General features: G+C 38.1%; 1 protein-coding gene across 1 annotated transcript; it reads right to left on the bottom strand.

Moving 5' to 3' along the window:
• Positions 1–12,279: 12,279 nt before the first annotated feature.
• LOC150030048 (uncharacterized) lies at positions 12,280–16,606 on the bottom strand. Its single transcript, XM_090310117.1, has 4 exons — positions 16,520–16,606; positions 15,619–15,955; positions 14,750–15,254; positions 12,280–12,580 (listed from the first exon to the last, which is right to left on the bottom strand). The coding sequence occupies exons 1-4, from the start codon at positions 16,604–16,606 to the stop codon at positions 12,280–12,282; spliced, it is 1,230 nt and encodes a 409-aa protein (XP_090166243.1).
• Between the last annotated feature and the right edge of the window lie 1,321 nt (positions 16,607–17,927).

Below are 17,927 nucleotides of genomic sequence, written 5' to 3'. Positions count from 1 at the left end.
TTGAGTTATTTAATTATTTGAGTACCAGTGGAGCTTCAATCTACAAGTCCATAAGGTCCTTTATGTAGCTGAACAGGGATTAATGAGAATTAATTTTGGGTTGATTTGAATTGTTCAAATTAATTGTGAGAACTAATTATATGTGATATAATTAAATTAAATTATTTATATGTGATAAAATTAATATAATGTATTTGATACATTCAAATATAAATATATCTGAGAGAAAATAAATATTTGAATATGATTCAAATATTAATTATGTGAATTTGATTCATATAATTAAATTTAATATAAATGTGATTTATATTAAATCCAGATCCTGCTGCTCAACTTTCTTCACTTCTTTCTTCAATTACATCATAATTTCAACTCTAATGACTCCAAACGAATTACAGACACTTAATCACACATTAAAACCCATCAAATAAGAGCTAATTACAAGAATTACAACATAATTGAAGAGAAGACAATGCCAAAACTCAGAAAAAACCATATCAATTCATCATTTTCATACAACTTATGAACAACACAAAACTAAAATTAAATCGAATTGAATGCTTAAATGATGCTCTGATACCAGTTGTTGGAATACAGAAATAAGCAGCGAAAGAAATCAGGATCATTAAGCATTCTAATTCCTTAATTTTGACATTAAAATAAGCACGTTCAAACGGTAATAAAGATGGTTTCAAGAAACATATACCTTTGAAGAATTCCTTTTCGGTCCAAGCTGCTTCTCATGAAATCTCAGCTCAAAATCTTTAGTGAACGACCAAGAGATCTTCTCTATTATTCTCAACCTTGAATTTGAGTGGTAGAACCCACAATTGAGTTAAATTTGTGAAGGGAAAGGGATGAGTTTTCAGGTGAAGGAGAAGAACTCAGCTGGAACTTTTTCCTCTGGTTCTTCAATCTTCCTCTTTTTCAATTATAATAAATTGGAGTGGTTTTATTCTTCAACTACATGCAACATCAGTGAACTCAATCAAAGACACTTCAAACTTGAAGATTGAGTGCGATAAATGTGTGAATTATGGAGTTCCACCTACTTGATGGTGAAACTTTGGAATTTTCCACTAAAATTCCAAATTTCAAATACAAATTGAATTTTAATTTCAATTAATTCAAAATTAATTTAAATCAAAATTTCAAAATTCAATTTCTCAAATTGAATTAAATTTGAAAAATAATTTGATTTTAATTAATTAAATAATAATTTAATATCAAATATTAAAATAATCACACACCTAATTTTAAACATGAAACCTATTCATGTAATTAATATTTAAATATTATAAACTCTTTAATTTCATTTAGTTTTAATAAATTAAACGTTATCTAATTATACAACCCTTAATTTGTATTTGAACTGTTCAAATTCAAACCCTAAATTCAATTTGAACATTTCAAATTGTTCATTAATTTGTATGGAGCGGATTCGTTTTCTGTGCATTTTGATTAATTAGATAAATATGACCATTGGTTGGGTTTCCAATCAATTGGTCTAAGCATAAACAAGAAGTTTATGTCATAAATTGGTTCAATGATCTAAATTACATTGGGTAAATCTATTTCTCTAAGCTAAGATATCTCGATTAATTGTGCTTCTATCTTTTATTTTCTTGCACTTTATTTTATGCAATTTCAATTATCCATCCACATCAAACCCCCCATTTAGTAAATGGGAGCAGAACATGTGTCAACACGTCCTTCGGTCTCTTTCATTAGTTTGTAGTAAATTTTCATGCTCAGCCTCGAGACACCTTTGTTTGTGTCCCCCTATGCATGACTTTTTACTCAAACTCTAGAATTGGATAGGATTGCTTTAGTTTTTGCCCCAATCGATTTTTCCCTACGGTTGGCTCATTGGGGTGGAACTCTAGAATTTAAAATGAAGGGTTACACTTACAAGAAAATGTTAAGCGAGTTAACAACTTTTGGATCGAACAATGGTGACTAATATTTACAGTAACAAGGAGTAGTTCTGTCTATTGGTTGAGATAGTCTCATTTCAGTGAAGGGGTACATGATCACTTTATGGTGGCAACCTGCCTCACTGAAACATCATTGCAAAATAGATGTCACATAGGGTACATTATATTTTTGCTAAATTTGATTGGTTTTTTAAATGGGTAATGTTTGAATACTATTTTAAATAAAGGGTATGTTTCGACATATTCATTATGACTTATGCAATACTAAATTTACTCACCGACGACAAACTTACCGGCGAAAATTACACTACATGGAAAAACAAAATCAACACAATATTGATCATTGATGACCTGAGATTTGTCCTAATAGAGGATTGTCCTCCTATTCAAACTCAAAATTCTCCTTGAAACGTTCAGAAAGCATATGAACATTGGATAAGGGCAAATGAGAAGGCCCGAGCATATATCTTGGCAAGCTTTTCTGAAGTCTTGGCCAAGAAGCATGAGCCCATGATCACTGCCCGTGAAATCACGGAGTCTCTGTAGGGGATGTTTGGACAACCGTCCACACAACTCAGGCATGATGCTCTAAAAAACACCTCAAATATCCGTATGCAAGAAAAGGCATCTGTTAGAGAACATGTTATCAACATGATGGTCCATTTCAATGTGGTGGAGATGAATGGGTCTGTCATCGATGAAGCAAGTTAGGTTAGCTTCATATTGGAATTTTTACTTGAAAGTTTCCTGTAATTTCGTAGCAATACTGTTATGAACAGGATTAACTACAACTTGACCACTTGCTCAATGAGCTACAGACATTCCAATCCTCGATGAAATCCAAGGAACAAAAAGGTGAGGCAGATATTGCTTCATTCTTTAAGAAGTTTTACAAAGGCTCGTGTTGAGGTTGATGCCCTAAAGTCTCGTGTCCTATAGATTGTAAACAGTATATATGAACACATGTGATTGTTAATATATGATATTTACTTCACATCTTGTTGTTTTGCTCGGTTATTTATTTTATTTGCTTTACCACAAACCAATAAACATAAAATCTCTGGTTATCTATATGTGACTCAAGCATGTATGTGGTGACATACAAGTGGATCATGTCTTAAGTGATAACCAAAATGGTCTGTAGTATATGGATATAGAAGGGAAACCTTATCCTAGTAATGCTACGAACGCGGCCTGCTTTGTGGAATGGTCGCAAGTGTTGTGACTTGTCATAGATGGTCTGATCCTGATCATTCGTGTTGGGGACATGCGAGCGGGGGCGTCATATAAGAAGGGTTTTTATAAGACCTCATCAAGAAGTGTTAACATCTCCTTATATAACACCGTTTATGATAGAGACTTCACTTCACTAGGATGACCATAGGTAACATGACCTCAATCCTGAGTGAGTTGGGAACTCCTGTCATTGAGGGTGGTCCTTTGATTTGTATAGGTGCGAGTGGCCAGGTCGCCGATTCAAACCTACTATTTTAGGGATTCGTCTTATTTGAGAGCTGGGAACTCAGCTACACAAGATGGAATTCACTCATTCCCTGAGGCAGGGGTAAGTAGATAGATGGCTCCCTTAAGGGCTGATTCTGTAGCTTGAACGATGTGGCATCACACACTTTCTCTTGGCCCGAGAGGTGTTCGCACATAGTTGGACTATGTTGTATTGTTCATTAAAGGAATCGGTGGTACTTAAGAAGTGAGATGTAACTATAGGGGTAAAACGGTAAATTGGCCCAGATGTACTTACAGGCATCTATGAAGGGTCATCGTACTCATGATTGATTACATCCGATGGACACAAAAATATATCTGTGGTAAGAAGAGTTCAGCTGTTGGTCTTTAGTGGAATCACTGATAGTTAACAGATGGTGGATCTCGTGGCTAAAGAGTTTAGTCAGCTATTCACGTACCGTTAGAGCTTCGAGCCATAGGTTCATTTGGTCACCTGGGTAGCTTGGATAAAGTCGAGAACCAGTGTTTGAGTTAATTTGAGATGTTCAAATTGATAAGAGGAAGTTCAATTATATATGATATAATTGGATTGGTTAATTATATATGATATAATTGGACTGGTTAATTATATATGATATAATTGGCTAAATATATGAGATTCATTATTTTGGAGGAAATTAGATATAAATATGATTTAATTAAGTAGAGGAGAAAATACTATAGTAGATATATGATATTAAACTATAGGATATAAATATAATATGATTATATTTATTAATTAAATTAATTGATTAATTTTTTGATAATTAATGAATTTCTCCACGTTCGGACGTGGGAAGTGGGGCTGTGATGGTTATGGTAAGCAGCAGATTAAGAAAATGAAAATCGTTTTCATTTTAATTCAATCGTGCCATCGTATTATCGCACGCCCAAAAAGAATCCGTGAAAGTGATCGCGAGAGCCTATACGATAGAAACTCCTCCGTTTAAACGATCGTAGACATCCCGAGTTTTTCATAATTCAAATTTTGTATTTTCGTAAAATTTGAGAACAATTTTGTTAACTTTTGAAATTCAGTTTTGTTTAAAGGAAAGATTTGTATCTATGTCACATTAATTTAATTTTAAGTAATTTATTTTAAGTTACTATCGAGAATGGAATTTAAATCCGAAGAAAATTGTTTTGATTTTTGGAATTTGAAGAGAAAAAGGAAAGAGTTTTAAGAATATATAGATATATATATTCATACATATATATGGAAGAAAATGATAAGATAAAAATAATTTAGTATAAAATAAAATAGTTTAGAATAAAATAAAAGAAAATTTTATTTATTTATTTATTTATTTGATTATATATCTTTCCTCTTTCGCCACAACTGCACGCCAACACTTAGCGTGTGTCGGTCCTCGCGTTTGTTGGTAGGTGATCATCGTTGGGCTACGCGTGCACAAGATCTAACTAATTCAATGCTGCCCGAAGTCGTCCGCGTCCGCCATTCGCGAGTCTGTTCAACGCCGCCACGCTCGCCGCACCGTCCACCAAGGACTGAAGCTGAACGACCTAGTCCGTCGCCGTCGACTGCCTCCAGTCACCGTGTGCTCCAACCATCTCCGTCACTCTGTCCAATTCGGTGCTTAAGACGTCGTCGATACCTTCCAAACACCGTCGGTCGCCACCATGTGTCAGTTCGGCCGTCCGACGTCATCTACTACCATTCAGCCACTGTTTGGAGTTAAACCTTATTTGGGTGAGCTTTAGATTCAAGGCTTGAAAATTTTGAGGTGACCCATCAAATTCAAGACCAATTTTGACAAAGATGGTTAGATTGTGGTAAAATTTTTCTTGGTAAGTAAATTGAGAATGTTTGGACTAAATTGGACTTAGACCCCAAAGGATTAATTTAAATTTTGGACTCTTCATTTTAGGTCATGGCTGCTAAACTAAATTTAGTAATTTATTTTATATGGCGAATTCAAGTTTATTCAAAAGCTTTAAGGAGACTATTTTCGTGGACTGTTGTTGGTGACCGAATTTGAGGTAAGTAATCTTACTACTGGAACCGCTTTTGTAACAGGCGATAAATTTATGATTTATTTTGAGGATTTTAAGACTAGTTACAAGGATAATTCTGACTGTTCTGAGATTTAATGGACTGTTTAGAAAAGATATATGAGCATGTGATAATCTGTTTGAAGCATGTTAATGTATGAACCTGAATTAGAATTTTATGAGGCATATTAAAAGTACGATTGAGCATGACCCTAAATTATAAGTTAAGCGACACTACTACTAGAATGTCTTAAAGCTAGGTGAAAGTTGGGGCATTTGTTGATGTGCATATTTATCTGATTTATTATGAAAGTGTGTAGGCTATTGATAACTGGCAGAAATGCACGTTATCATAGTGCTAAGTTCTTAAACAATGTTGGATTGCGTTGATGAAATATGTTAACTTGCGTCCATTAAGCATCGTTTTCATGATATTGTGGTCACATGCGTTCAATGCATTAGAACAATTTATTTTTGTATTTTTGTGCAGAATATGCATTAACGCAATGCAAAGATTGCGATCATAGGAATTCATTGGTCGAGCGCAACTTCACCGCAAGGCTTTGCGTTGATCGTGCTTGCAAACATTCGCCCAAAAAGGATCGCTGCAACTTGGTCAGCATAACATGGTGGGCATATCTGGGTGAAAGGCCAATTAAGAGCGATGGGACAGAAAGCTGATGACAGTCGAATCCAAATTAAGTTGACAGCCGATAACGGTCAAAAAGTACATTTAGCTTTATCGATGATAATTATTTTGATGCATCAGTCAGGAATTAAAGTTGTCCCATGTGTATAACCAGGAGAGAGAAGCCGTCTTTCACCATAGATGCTCTATAAATACTAAGGGCATTCTTCAGAGAAAGGGTTAACCAGTTGATTAGTTCACCGTTTAGTTCATGCTTCTGTTCATAATTTCCTTTCCATTTTAAGGCGGAGCAAGAGAAGAGTGGTGGTGCCGAAGATCGTTTAGGACAAATCGAAAGAAAACCTTGGGGCGTAAGGGCAGAGAGCGAGATTATATTTTTAGCACGAGTAGAAATAGTGTAAACGCCTGACAACAAGTGATTGCTATCAAGCTCTTTATTCTATACTTGTATTGTTATTCTGTACTTCATCTTCATACTTATACAATGGAAGTTCTATTTCTACATTTGTTCACTCTCTTAATATGCATGAGTAGCTAAACTAGTCGAATGGGTTGAGAAGAACTAAGCTAACATGACCTAGGAAGTTCTTTGCTTGCGATGGTCTTGTTTTATGTTGTGCAAAATACCCTTTAGAGTTACTCGAGAGGGAGTTTAAAGAAAGAACATAATGTCTCGAGAGAGCTAAGTTAGAATCTGGACTTGAGAGAGCAAGATTAGAACTGCATAAACAAGAGATAGGGACTTAGAGATAAGCTTTGTTTTTCAACCTGCATCGCATGCATCCTAGAGATGGGAATGATATTATGTGGTCGCATATTTTTGTGGATGTCATGTTGTCATCGCATAAATAGAAATAGAAGTTTATGAGTAGTCCCTGTAGACTTGTCGCATATATCGTATGTGTTTTAGCCTTAGAAGTCATGGTATTCGCACCAAGAGGTGGTTTATTGTTGTATGCATGTTGCATGATCGCATAGCATGAACGCATTCTAGGGAGTGTTAGTTAAAACCCTTCTCAACTCGTTCACTGCATATTCATCGCATCTCCCGTTTACCAACTCTTTTCAAACTCCGCCGCATTTATTTACTTTTCATCAACGCAAACAACAAACCCAACACTTTATTTATTTATTCGGTTACCACAAATTCTTTATAAAAATTACCAATGCAATCTGTTTTCACAAGTCCTTGTGTTCGACCCTGGACTTACCAGGAAACTCAGAGGAATTTACACTTGAATTCCGCTGGGAAACTTGAGTGCACAACACAATTCCATCAACGTATACCATCCATATTTCCACTTCCTAAATACAAGCATCAAGTTTTTGGTGCTATTGCCGGGGACTTCGACAAAATAGAGTGCTAACGGTAATTTTTTGATTTCTTTGCAGAACTCTCAATCTCCGGTGAATTACGACCCAGAGATTGAGAGGACTTTTAGACGAAGATTGAGAGACCGCCAACAACAACAAGAAAGAACACAAAGAATGGCGGAGCAGCCTGGAAATGGAGTACCAAATGATAATAATGTCATGTCGAATCCAATTCTGTTGGCAAACGATCGCAATAGGCCCATTAGGGATTATGCATCACCAAACCTCTATGATTTCTCTCTAGGAATCATGAGGCATGCCCTTTACAGAAGCAGATTTGAAATGAAACCGGTGATGTTGCAAATGATCCAGACTGCAGGTTAATTCGGAGGAAGGCGTGGCGAGGATCCGCACGCCCACCTCCGAATTTTTATTGAAATCTGCAATACTTTTGTGTTCTCGAACATCTCTGCTGAAGAAGTTCGACTAACATTATTCCCATTTTCTCTCTGTGAGCAGGCTAGGAAATGGGCATATTCTCTCGAACCAGGAGAGATCACTTCTTGGGAGTAGGTAGTGGACAAATTTATGAAAAAGTATTTCCTACCTACCGAGAATGCAAGACGAAGGAAACTTATTACAAATTTTGAACAAGACATGGACGAATCGCTCAACGATGCTTGAGCGAGGTTTAAAAGGTTGGTCCAGGATTTTTCGCATAATGGGTTACTAGACTACCTGCAAATGGAGATTTTCTATTATGGTTTGAATCTCGCTTCGCAGACCGCTGCCAACGCGGCAGCTGCTGGTGGTCTGCTTGATAAAACTTGTGATGAGGCGAAGAATATCCTGGATTGCATCTCTAAGAACCATGAAGATTGGAGAGAGAGTGACCAAAGATTGAGACTAAAAGACTCTGATGCAAACAATGGTGCGATTGTTTCATTACAAAACCAAATGACCGCAATGATGAATTTGATCCAAGGAATGGCAATCAGCAGCCCAACACCGCAAGATGGGCAAATCAATGCAATCAGTCAAAACACCGCAAGGTGTGTGACTTGCGGTGATGGGCATGCTAATACGCTAAAAAATTTATCTTTAAGCATGTGGACAAATATGAATATGAATGAATGAACAAGTCCATGTCCCTGGCAACAGCGCCATAAACTTGATGACATAAGAATGGATGTGTTATACATGCATTGTGACAATAGATAATATGCTACAAGCTCATGTTGCCATAAACTTGTAACGCTAAAAAAAAATGGAATGTCATGTTGTGTTATCGCTTATGCACACTACTTCTAAATATGCGTTGTTAATGATATGCTTGTAGTATGTGATAGAGTAATGCATATTACAAGTTTCCTTTCGCTGAAACCAAGTATAATTCCAACGCAAGTTTCTCAGAATAATCCGAGGTCAAACACAGTAATTGTTTTCGTTAATGTGTTACTGATGTGGTATATGCGACCGGTTTTTACAATTAATAAAGAATTGGGTTTATACATAAATCTAAAGTGCGATAAAAATAAAATGGCGTTAATAAAATAAAGTTGCGTTCAAAATACAATCCTAAACGAATGTGATACAAGATACATGATACATGATACTGAGTTCGAGATTGACTGTGAAGTTATACAAAGGATCGTGGTATGCGATGGCAAGTCTTTATAGATGAATCAGAAAGAGAAAGAGTAAATAGTAAAAACAACGTAAGTTGTTAATTGTGTTAAAGATGCAACTAAGGTTCCGCTTTCCCTTGGTGTACACCTCTCGGTGATCGGCCGCGTTCCCATATCTCTATGGTGAAACAGGGATGAACGTGATGAATGCAAGGTTACTTCCATCTCTGGAAGTACTTCTCGCTTTAGTTAATGCATTCTTCCAACCCTCTCTCGATAGGTGGAATAAAACTTCATTTCTGCTCTCACAGGTGAAGATGCCATCAAGCATGCTTTAGTTAAACTTAATCATTTCCTTAACACAAATTAATTTACTTGATTATGGATGAACAGAAATAGATTGAGAGATGATAATGGTAATGATCATAACATTTAATATTAAGATTAAGCGTTCGATACATGGTGTGAATGAAAGATTAAGAAGACGAATACAAGTGATGAAATAGAGATTATAAACAAATACAGAAAAGTGTCAACGTCTTGAAACAGATCCTGGGTGGAGGTTTTGCTTGTCGACGTGTGGTAGAAATGGAGAGGAGAGCTTCCCTCTCAGGCTTGCTCTTCTGGTAGAAATGACCTTTGTACAGAGCTTCAACGACGAGGATTTGAAGGATTCTTTGCCTGGAGACTCACCTCTCAGCTTTGTCTCTTGATTCCTCCTGGATCAACTCTAGAAGTCGCTTAGACCAGTCTCTCTCTCAGATCAGTATATACACGTCTCTATGTACTCAAATGTATCTCTCAGTGAATTTGCAGAAGCTATTTATAGGTGAAGCTTGGCTCTTTGACTTTGTGGTCCCCACTTTATGGTTATGGTAGTTCCTGAAATGGCAGAGTGAATATTCCTTCTGTTACAAAATCAACCCGTCAGAAATGCACAACTGAAAGTTGTACATTCGTTTGAATCCTCTGCAAATGCGTTGCTCTTTATATCTTCAATTGATTGCCGCATGCGGTGTTATTTTTTATTACCATATGCGGTTGAATTTGCGTTGATCGTTAAGCTCTTGATTGATTTTTGCATGCGCCGTCATTGCGTTGATCATCTCTTCATTCCTGAATGATGGGCGCAATGTGACGTAGATGCGTTGTTTCTTTTATCTTTGAGCCATGAATGTATGTCGTGACTGATTTCCTGCAAAACATAAATTAAAACATTCTATTCTACCATCGCAATAGTGTTAGTGGGTGTATTGACGACATTTTATAATTTTCGCATTTCTTAGCCAATTTTTATACTATCAACGCAACTTTTCTTTCTTTTTGCCGCAATATCTAAATAAAACAATATAAATAACTTGTATTTCTACAAGTTATCACACCTCCAAATTTAGATATATGCTTGTCCTCAAGCATATTTTCTACCAAGGCAATATTGTTCAGTTCTTATCCTAAATTTTGCGTCGATTGGTTGCTCCGAATTCTCCACCTAGGCAACATTACTTAACAACGCAATTTCCTTCTATCCTTGATAATTCATAAACATGCCCTACTTTATTCTTCTATACAACAAATCTCTACTAAAAAATTCCCTTCTAGCTATAAAAAGAATGTTTACCTCTTCTTGCAAAAACTTGATGCGTCTTGAATGCGGTGGTCGGGTTGCATTATTTTATTAGAGACTGTTGATCATGGTTTCACCCTTCATCTTGGCTTGTTCCCACGGTGTGATGCGAACATCCAATGGTTGTGTGCCAATCTCAACTTCAACTCTTGATTTTCAGCTAAGTTTAACTTTTGCTAGTTAAAGGAGTTATCTCTTATATTCTTTTGTTTTTCTCTCATTTTTTTTTCTCTTTTCATATTGCGTCGTTCTTGGAAACCCACCTTCGTTTTGGCTTGCTCCCACGTGTGTCATGCGAACATCCAACTACGAGCAGGTTCCTTTCACAACTAACTCTTATCAGGTTGGGATTGTTTTGGAATTTCCCTTACGCTGACATTTGAGTTTCATATGAATTTTTTTTAATGGTAATGAACGCATTTTTCTAATGACCGCATTCACTTGGTCGTATCTGCTTAAACCTTCCCCACCCCTAAATTTAGAGATGCGCAAGGTCCTCATTGCATCGTTTTGGATAGAATAGACAAAACACTTAGTCAAAATTCTGAAAAGAAGGTTTGAGCAGAATTTTTAAGGATAAAAGGTAAAGCAGTGCTATTGTTACGAATTATCTAAGTGTTAGTCAGAAAATACAAAGTGTGGGAAATGTTACTAAGTGTATGCATATAATTCATCATGGTAGCACCATGAATAATGCAAAATAAAAGATAAAGAACATCGCAATACTTGACAAAGGATGATAAAGAAGAGACTAACACATATGGAAAGAATTTCTACTTAGTTGTAGAAAGAATTGCTACTCAGTTGTATTGAAAATTAACCAAGCATACAAAGAATTACAAATAACGCAATACAAAATTTTAAGCATGTACAAAGAATCAAGAATTAGCTTCTATACATAGAAAAATAATGAATGAAATTATCTTTTTTATTTGATTCAGACCCTGTTTCCACTAACGCAAATGCATATTTGTAGAGGACGGGCAACAACGCATGTATCATCGCAACACACCCCTCAACTCAGCTCATTTCTGGAGGACGGATGCACGGTATTTCTACTGACGCAACACTACCTCAACATAGTGCATTTTCGCTAAGGACGGGCGAAAAATACATACGAGCGCAACACACCCCTCAACGCAATGCATTTAGGTTGGATGGACGCAAAGTGTATCTTGTTATCACAAAATGTACCCATCATCGCAATGCATACCAATCTTTATTTTTCTTTTTAATTCATCAAACACACAAGTCGATAAGACTTTGCGATGTTCATCATTTTATTCAGTCATTCACAGAAATTTTAAGAACAGCGCTACTAATGCATAAAAGTAAAGAAATTAATCACAACATGGAAATACACAATTGAATTAAATTGAAAGTAAACACATGAAGCATTAAAGGTTAATTCTAATAAGCAGTAAATAACGCAATTTAGAAATCAGTAAATGAAAGCTGTAAAGAAAGCCATTAAACATAGATATAGGGATGTTGATTGAAAGAAGTTTTTCAGAGTTACCACAATAGCATCCCCACAAGCGGTTAATCCTGCTTGCCTAAGTCGATGGTCTCCATCCGTCAATCCATGTCATCCCCATAGTAGGGCTTAATTCATTGACCATTGACTTTCAATACATTGTTCCCATCTTCAGTTGTTAGCTCCACTGCGCCATGAGGAAAAATAGTCTTGATGCGGAATAGCCCAGACCAGCGGGACTTCAACTTCCCTGGAAACAATTGCAAATGTGCATTAAACAAAAGTACCTGTTGACCCTCGAAGAATGTCCGCTTGTTTATGCAGTCATCATGCCATTTCTTGGTTCTCTCCTTATAGAGCTTGGCATTTTTGTAGGCGTTCATTCGCCACTCGACCAGCTGGTTCAATGCAACTTTCGGACTTTCCCCGCACTTGCTAGATCAAAGTTCAGCTTCTTTCTTGCCCACATTGCCTTGTGTTCCAACTCGAGAGGCAGATGACAAGATTTTCCAAAGACCAGAGCATATGGGGACATACCAATTGAAGTTTTAAAAGTAGTCCTGTATGCCCACAGTGCTTCATCGAGCTTGGGTGACCAATCCTTCCTGGAGGTACTGACTACCTTCTTCAAGATAGTTTTGATCTATTGGTTCGAAATTTCTGCCTGCCGATTGGTTTGTGGGTGGTATGTGGTTGCAACTCTGTGGCTGACATTAAACTTAGTCAACAGGTTGGTGATTATGCGGTTGATGAAATGTGAGCCCTCATCGCTGATTAAGGCCCGGGGCGTTCCATATCGGGTAAAAATATTCTTCTTGAGAAATTTCACCACCGTGGCCGCATCGTTCTTAGCACATGCGATGGCCTCAACCCACTTCCATACATAGTCAATCGCGACCAAGATGTATTGATGACCTTCTAAAGGCGAAAAAGGGCCCATAAAGTCGATTCCCCATACATCAAATAATTCGATTTCCAAGATTGAAGTCAAGGGCATTTCATTTCTTCTAGACATGTTCCCTGTTCTCTGGCATTTATCGCACTGCACAACATGGGCATGGGCGTCCTTGAATAGTGTTGGCCAAAAATAGCCACTCTGTAAGACTTTTGCAGCAGTTCGCTGCTCCTCAAAATGTCCTCCATAAAGGGACTCATGACAAAGCTCGAAAATGTGCTTGGCCTCATGCTCAGGAACGCATCGACGCAAGATATGATCAGGTCCAATTTGATAAAAAAGGGATCATCCCAGAAATAAAACTTAACGTCATGTCTCAGCTTCTTCTTCTGCTGGTACGTGTAGTCTTCGGGTACTTGGCCACAAACTATGAAGTTTACAATGTTCGCATACCATGGAACATTAACGCATACCGACATCAGCAACTCGTCAGGGAATCTTTCCTCAATGTCATTTTCTTTCTCCTAAACCTCGCAATTTTCCACTCTTGATAGATGATCTGCGACTTGGTTCTCGGTGCCCTTCCGGTCCTTGATCTCTAGGTAAAATTCTTGTAGGAGTAACACCGACCTTATCAGTCTCAGTTTCGCATCCTACTTTGTCATAAGGTATTTGATCGCAGAATGATCAGTGTACACCAAAACATTTGCTCCAATCAAGTACTGTCAAAATTTCTCCGGTGCAAATACCACTGCAAGCATTTCTTTTTTCGTGGTTGTATAATTTTCCTGTGCATCATTCAACGTTTTACTAGCATAATATATAGGATGCAAAACCTTATCTTTGCGCTAACTCAAGGCTGCGCCCACAGCATATCCATTAGCGTCACACATCAACGCAAAAGGTTGCGTCCAATTCGGCACAATCAGAATGGGTGCGGTGATGAGCGCATTTTTCAACGTGTGAAATCCTTCGACGCATGCATCATCAAAATCATATTCACGGTCATTCTCGAGGAGCGCACATAGGGGCCTTGTGATCTGAGAAAAGTTGCGGATAAATCTTCGATAAAACTGTGCATGTCCCAGAAAACTCCTAAGTGTTTTCACATTGATTGGTGGTGGTAACTTGGAAATTGCGTCGATTTTCGCTTGATTAACTTCCAATCCTGCCTTTGATATTTTGTGACCTAGGACAATTCCTTCTTCAACCATAAAGTGGCATTTCTCCTAGTTCAGAACAAGATTAGTTTCCATAAGATTTGATAAATAGGAGTCATAAGTATTGCCAAAAACTGAAAAATCATCCATAAATACCTCGACTGACTCCGCCAAGAAATCTGAAAAGATTGCCATCATACATCTTTGGAAGGTACCTAGTGCATTACAGAGTCCAAACGGCATGCGACGGAATGAAAATGTGCCAAAGGGGCACGTGAAAGTTGTTTTATCTTGATCTTCTGGCGCAATCGCAATTTGGTTGTACCCTGAGTAACCGTCAAGAAAACAAAAGAACTCGTTCCCCACAAGTCGATCATTTGATCAATAAAACGGGAATGGGAAGTGGTTCTTCTTAGTGGCCAGATTTAATTTGCAGTAATCCATACATATTCTCCACCCTGTAGTTGTCCTTGTGGTAATTAATTCATTCTTGTTGTTGGTGACGACTATCATTCCCCCTTTCTTTGGAACGCATTGCACTGGGCTTACCCAGCTGCTATCAGATATAGGGTAATGGCGCCTGCATCAAGCCACTTCACTATCTCTTTCTTCATAACCTCTTTCATGGCAGGGTTCAATCGACGTTGCCTTTCTATAGATCCTGTTTTTCCTTCTTCCAGACGAATCTTGTGTATGCAATACAATGGCCTGATTCCTCGAATGTCTGCCAAGGTCCATCCCAAAGCCTTTGCATTGTTTTTTAGGATTTGAATCAGTGCTTCCTCCTTCTCTTTGCTTAGTGTGGCAGATATAATAACCAGTAAAGTGTTATTACCTTCTAAATAAGCATATTTGAAGTACACAGGCAATGACTTCAATTCTAACATGGGTGGTTCTTCTAAGGATGGTTTAGTACGTTGCATTGTTCGTTCAGATAACTTGAGTGTTTCAAAATTTGACTCAATTTGAATTGCGATGCAATTTTCCACCCACATTGCGCCGATCCCAAAATCCTCGTCCTCGATTCTTCTAAGGGCTCGTGCCAATGTTCTTCCTGCAATTCCTCAACATATTCACAATTTTCCATATCACTCGGGTATTTCAACACATTGAGAATGTTGAACTTAACTTGTTGATCGTCGACCTTGATGGTAAGTTCTCCTTTTGTACATCGATCAGTGCTCGCCCTATTGCAAGAAATGGGCAACCCAAGACGATAGGCACCTCAACATCAGCTTCATAATCTAATATGATAAAGTCAGCAGGGAAGATGAACTTATCTACTTGCACAAGTACATCCTCTATTTTACCCTCGGGATGCGTTATTGATCTATCGGCCAACTGCAATGTAATTGTAGTTGGTCTTGCGTTGCTGATATTCAACTTTTTGAAGATTGAAAAGGGCATTAGGTTTATACTCGCCCCCAAATCACACAGTGCATTTTCGACCTTCTTTCCCCCTATTGAGCAGAGCAATGTGAAACTCCCAGGATCTTTCATTTTGGTGGGGATGTTGTTTTGAAACAACGCACTACATTCATATGTTAACGCAACAGTTTCATTCTCCCTGATCTTCCTCTCATTGGCAAGTATGTCCTTGAGGAATTTCGTATAGCTCAGCATCTGTTCCAATGCTTCTATCAAGGGAATGTTAATATGTAATTGTCGGAGAACGTCTAGAAATCTCTGGAATTGTTTGCTGTCATCTTTCTTTCTCAACCTGGACGGGAAAGGTGGAGGATCCCGCTGTACTTCCTGTTCAATTGGTTGTTCATTGAGGTCCTGTGTTTGCTATGTTTTAAGAGCTAGAGGTTGCGTTGACTTTGCATTAGAGTCCTGCTGAGATTCATCCTTTTAGATGTACTTTCTTATGAACTGGTAACTCTGTCATTAATGGTTGACGGGTCATCGTTGATGGTTAAATCTACTGGTCTTGTTACTGAATCTGGCACAAGTGACACGGGGACTGTTGTTTTACCACTTCTCAATGTCACTGCTTGACATTGTTCTTTACCACGTGCCCCGATGCTCCCGAACTGTTAGGCAGCGTACCAGGCGTTTTATTCTTAAGTTCAATCGCAAGCTGTTCAATCTGTTCCTCCAAGTTTCTAAGGGAGGAAGCTTGCAATTACTTAATTGCCTCGCTCTTCTCAATATAGTGTTTCAATAACGATTCCAAAGACGAGGTACTGCAAAAGGTGTCAGAAAAGAACGGTTGGTCGTAGGGTGGTATACTCTGAAGATTACCTGGACTTTGATCCTAATTAATGAAAACCAGAGGGTTGCCTCGATTCTCATGATAACTGTTCTGATGATTACCTTGGCCTCCCTGGTTGTGATTCCCGCCCCAACTGAAAGTTGGATGATTCCGCCAACCAAGGTTGTAGGTGTTGCCGAATGATTCATTATAAATAGAGTATATGGGTTGTTGATTCAACGGGCAGACTTCCACTGAATGTCCCTCTCCATATTGAACGCAATTTATTGCGACCACATGTGTCAACACATTGGCTAGCGCTGAACCTTGAGAGAGATGTCCTTGTTGAATAGCCATAGTCTGAAGGAGCGAGGTCATTGTGGTCATCTAGTCTACCAGGGTGTTCATTGTATCAGTTGGTACAATGGTATCTTCTACTCTTCTTTGCTTCGAACCTCTTTCCTCATACCTGTTATCTAACCACTCATCTGAATTTCGCGAAATGTGATCTAAGATGATCTTTGCTTCCGTATACATTTTGTCCATTAATCCTCCTGCCGTGGAGGCATCAGCAACTGCTTGCGTTGATTGATCCAAGCCATTATAAAAAGTCTCCATCAGAACGCAATCGGGAATCCCGATGTGCGGACAGTTCTTCACTAATTGCCTAAATCGCACCTAGGCGGTGCTCAAAGTTTCATAACCCTTTTGTTCAAAATTCAACACATCCCTCCGTCTCCTTGCGTTGACGGCTGGAGGGAAGAACTTATTCATAAATCTTTCAACCAACTGATCCTATGAATTGATTTCATCTGGCTCTAATGACTGAGCCCACCTTCTTGCCTCATCCCTCAGTGTATACAGGAAGAGATACAATTTGATTCCTTCTAGAGTCACACCAGGTATGGAGAATGCATTGCATATTTCTACGAAACGGGTCAAATGAGCATGCGGGTCTTCTCCTTATAGACCTCTGAATTGGCCCGCATTTTGAATCATTTGAAGCATTATCGACCTTATCTCAAAACTTGCATTCTTCTCAACCGTGGGTCTAGAAATTCTGAGCGAGAAATTATAAAAATTTGGCGCTGCATAGTTCCTCATTGGGATGTTGCGATCAGCAGCAAGAAATACAAGGTCCTGCACTGGCCAATTTTCCTTTTGTTTCCCTTTGGGTGCCTCGTTATTATCTGCCATATTGATTCTTCGTCGCCTAATTTTGTTATGATGTCCTCTTGTGAAAAAAATACACCTGATCTCTGGGTCAGCTTAGAATTTTTAGATCACTTCAGTACTCATAAACCGTCAGAATGCTCTTCGCGATAAACAGCCAGTACAAAGGGATCTGTCCTACAAAATACCACAAAAGTATTCAACACTAACCGTTACCATCCTCGAAAACGGCGCCATAAATGATATGCTAAAAATTTTATCTTTGAGCATGTGGACAAATATGAATATGAATGAATGAACAAGTCCATGTCCCCGACAACGGCGCCATAAACTTGATGACATAAGAATGGATGTGTT

This window comes from Benincasa hispida, unplaced genomic scaffold (assembly GCF_027475165.1).
Source record: "Benincasa hispida cultivar pf3 unplaced genomic scaffold, pf3_genome.v1.1 HicScf658, whole genome shotgun sequence".
Taxonomy (NCBI): Eukaryota; Viridiplantae; Streptophyta; class Magnoliopsida; order Cucurbitales; family Cucurbitaceae; genus Benincasa; species Benincasa hispida.
The sequence above is the reverse complement of the archived record's forward strand: the minus strand, read 5'-3'. Positions and strand labels throughout refer to the sequence as shown.

Coding starts and splice junctions, on each gene's coding strand:
- LOC150030048 (XM_090310117.1), bottom strand. CDS start 16,606: ATGAATCATTCGGCAACACCTACAACCTTGGTTGGCGGAATCATCCAA. Junction 15,956..16,519: donor TCACAACCAGGGAGGCCAAG/GTAATCATCAGA, acceptor CCAATTGAACAG/GAAGTACAGCGGGATCCTCC. Junction 15,255..15,618: donor ACTGTGTGATTTGGGGGCGA/GTATAAACCTAA, acceptor GAGGAATTGCAG/GAAGAACATTGGCACGAGCC.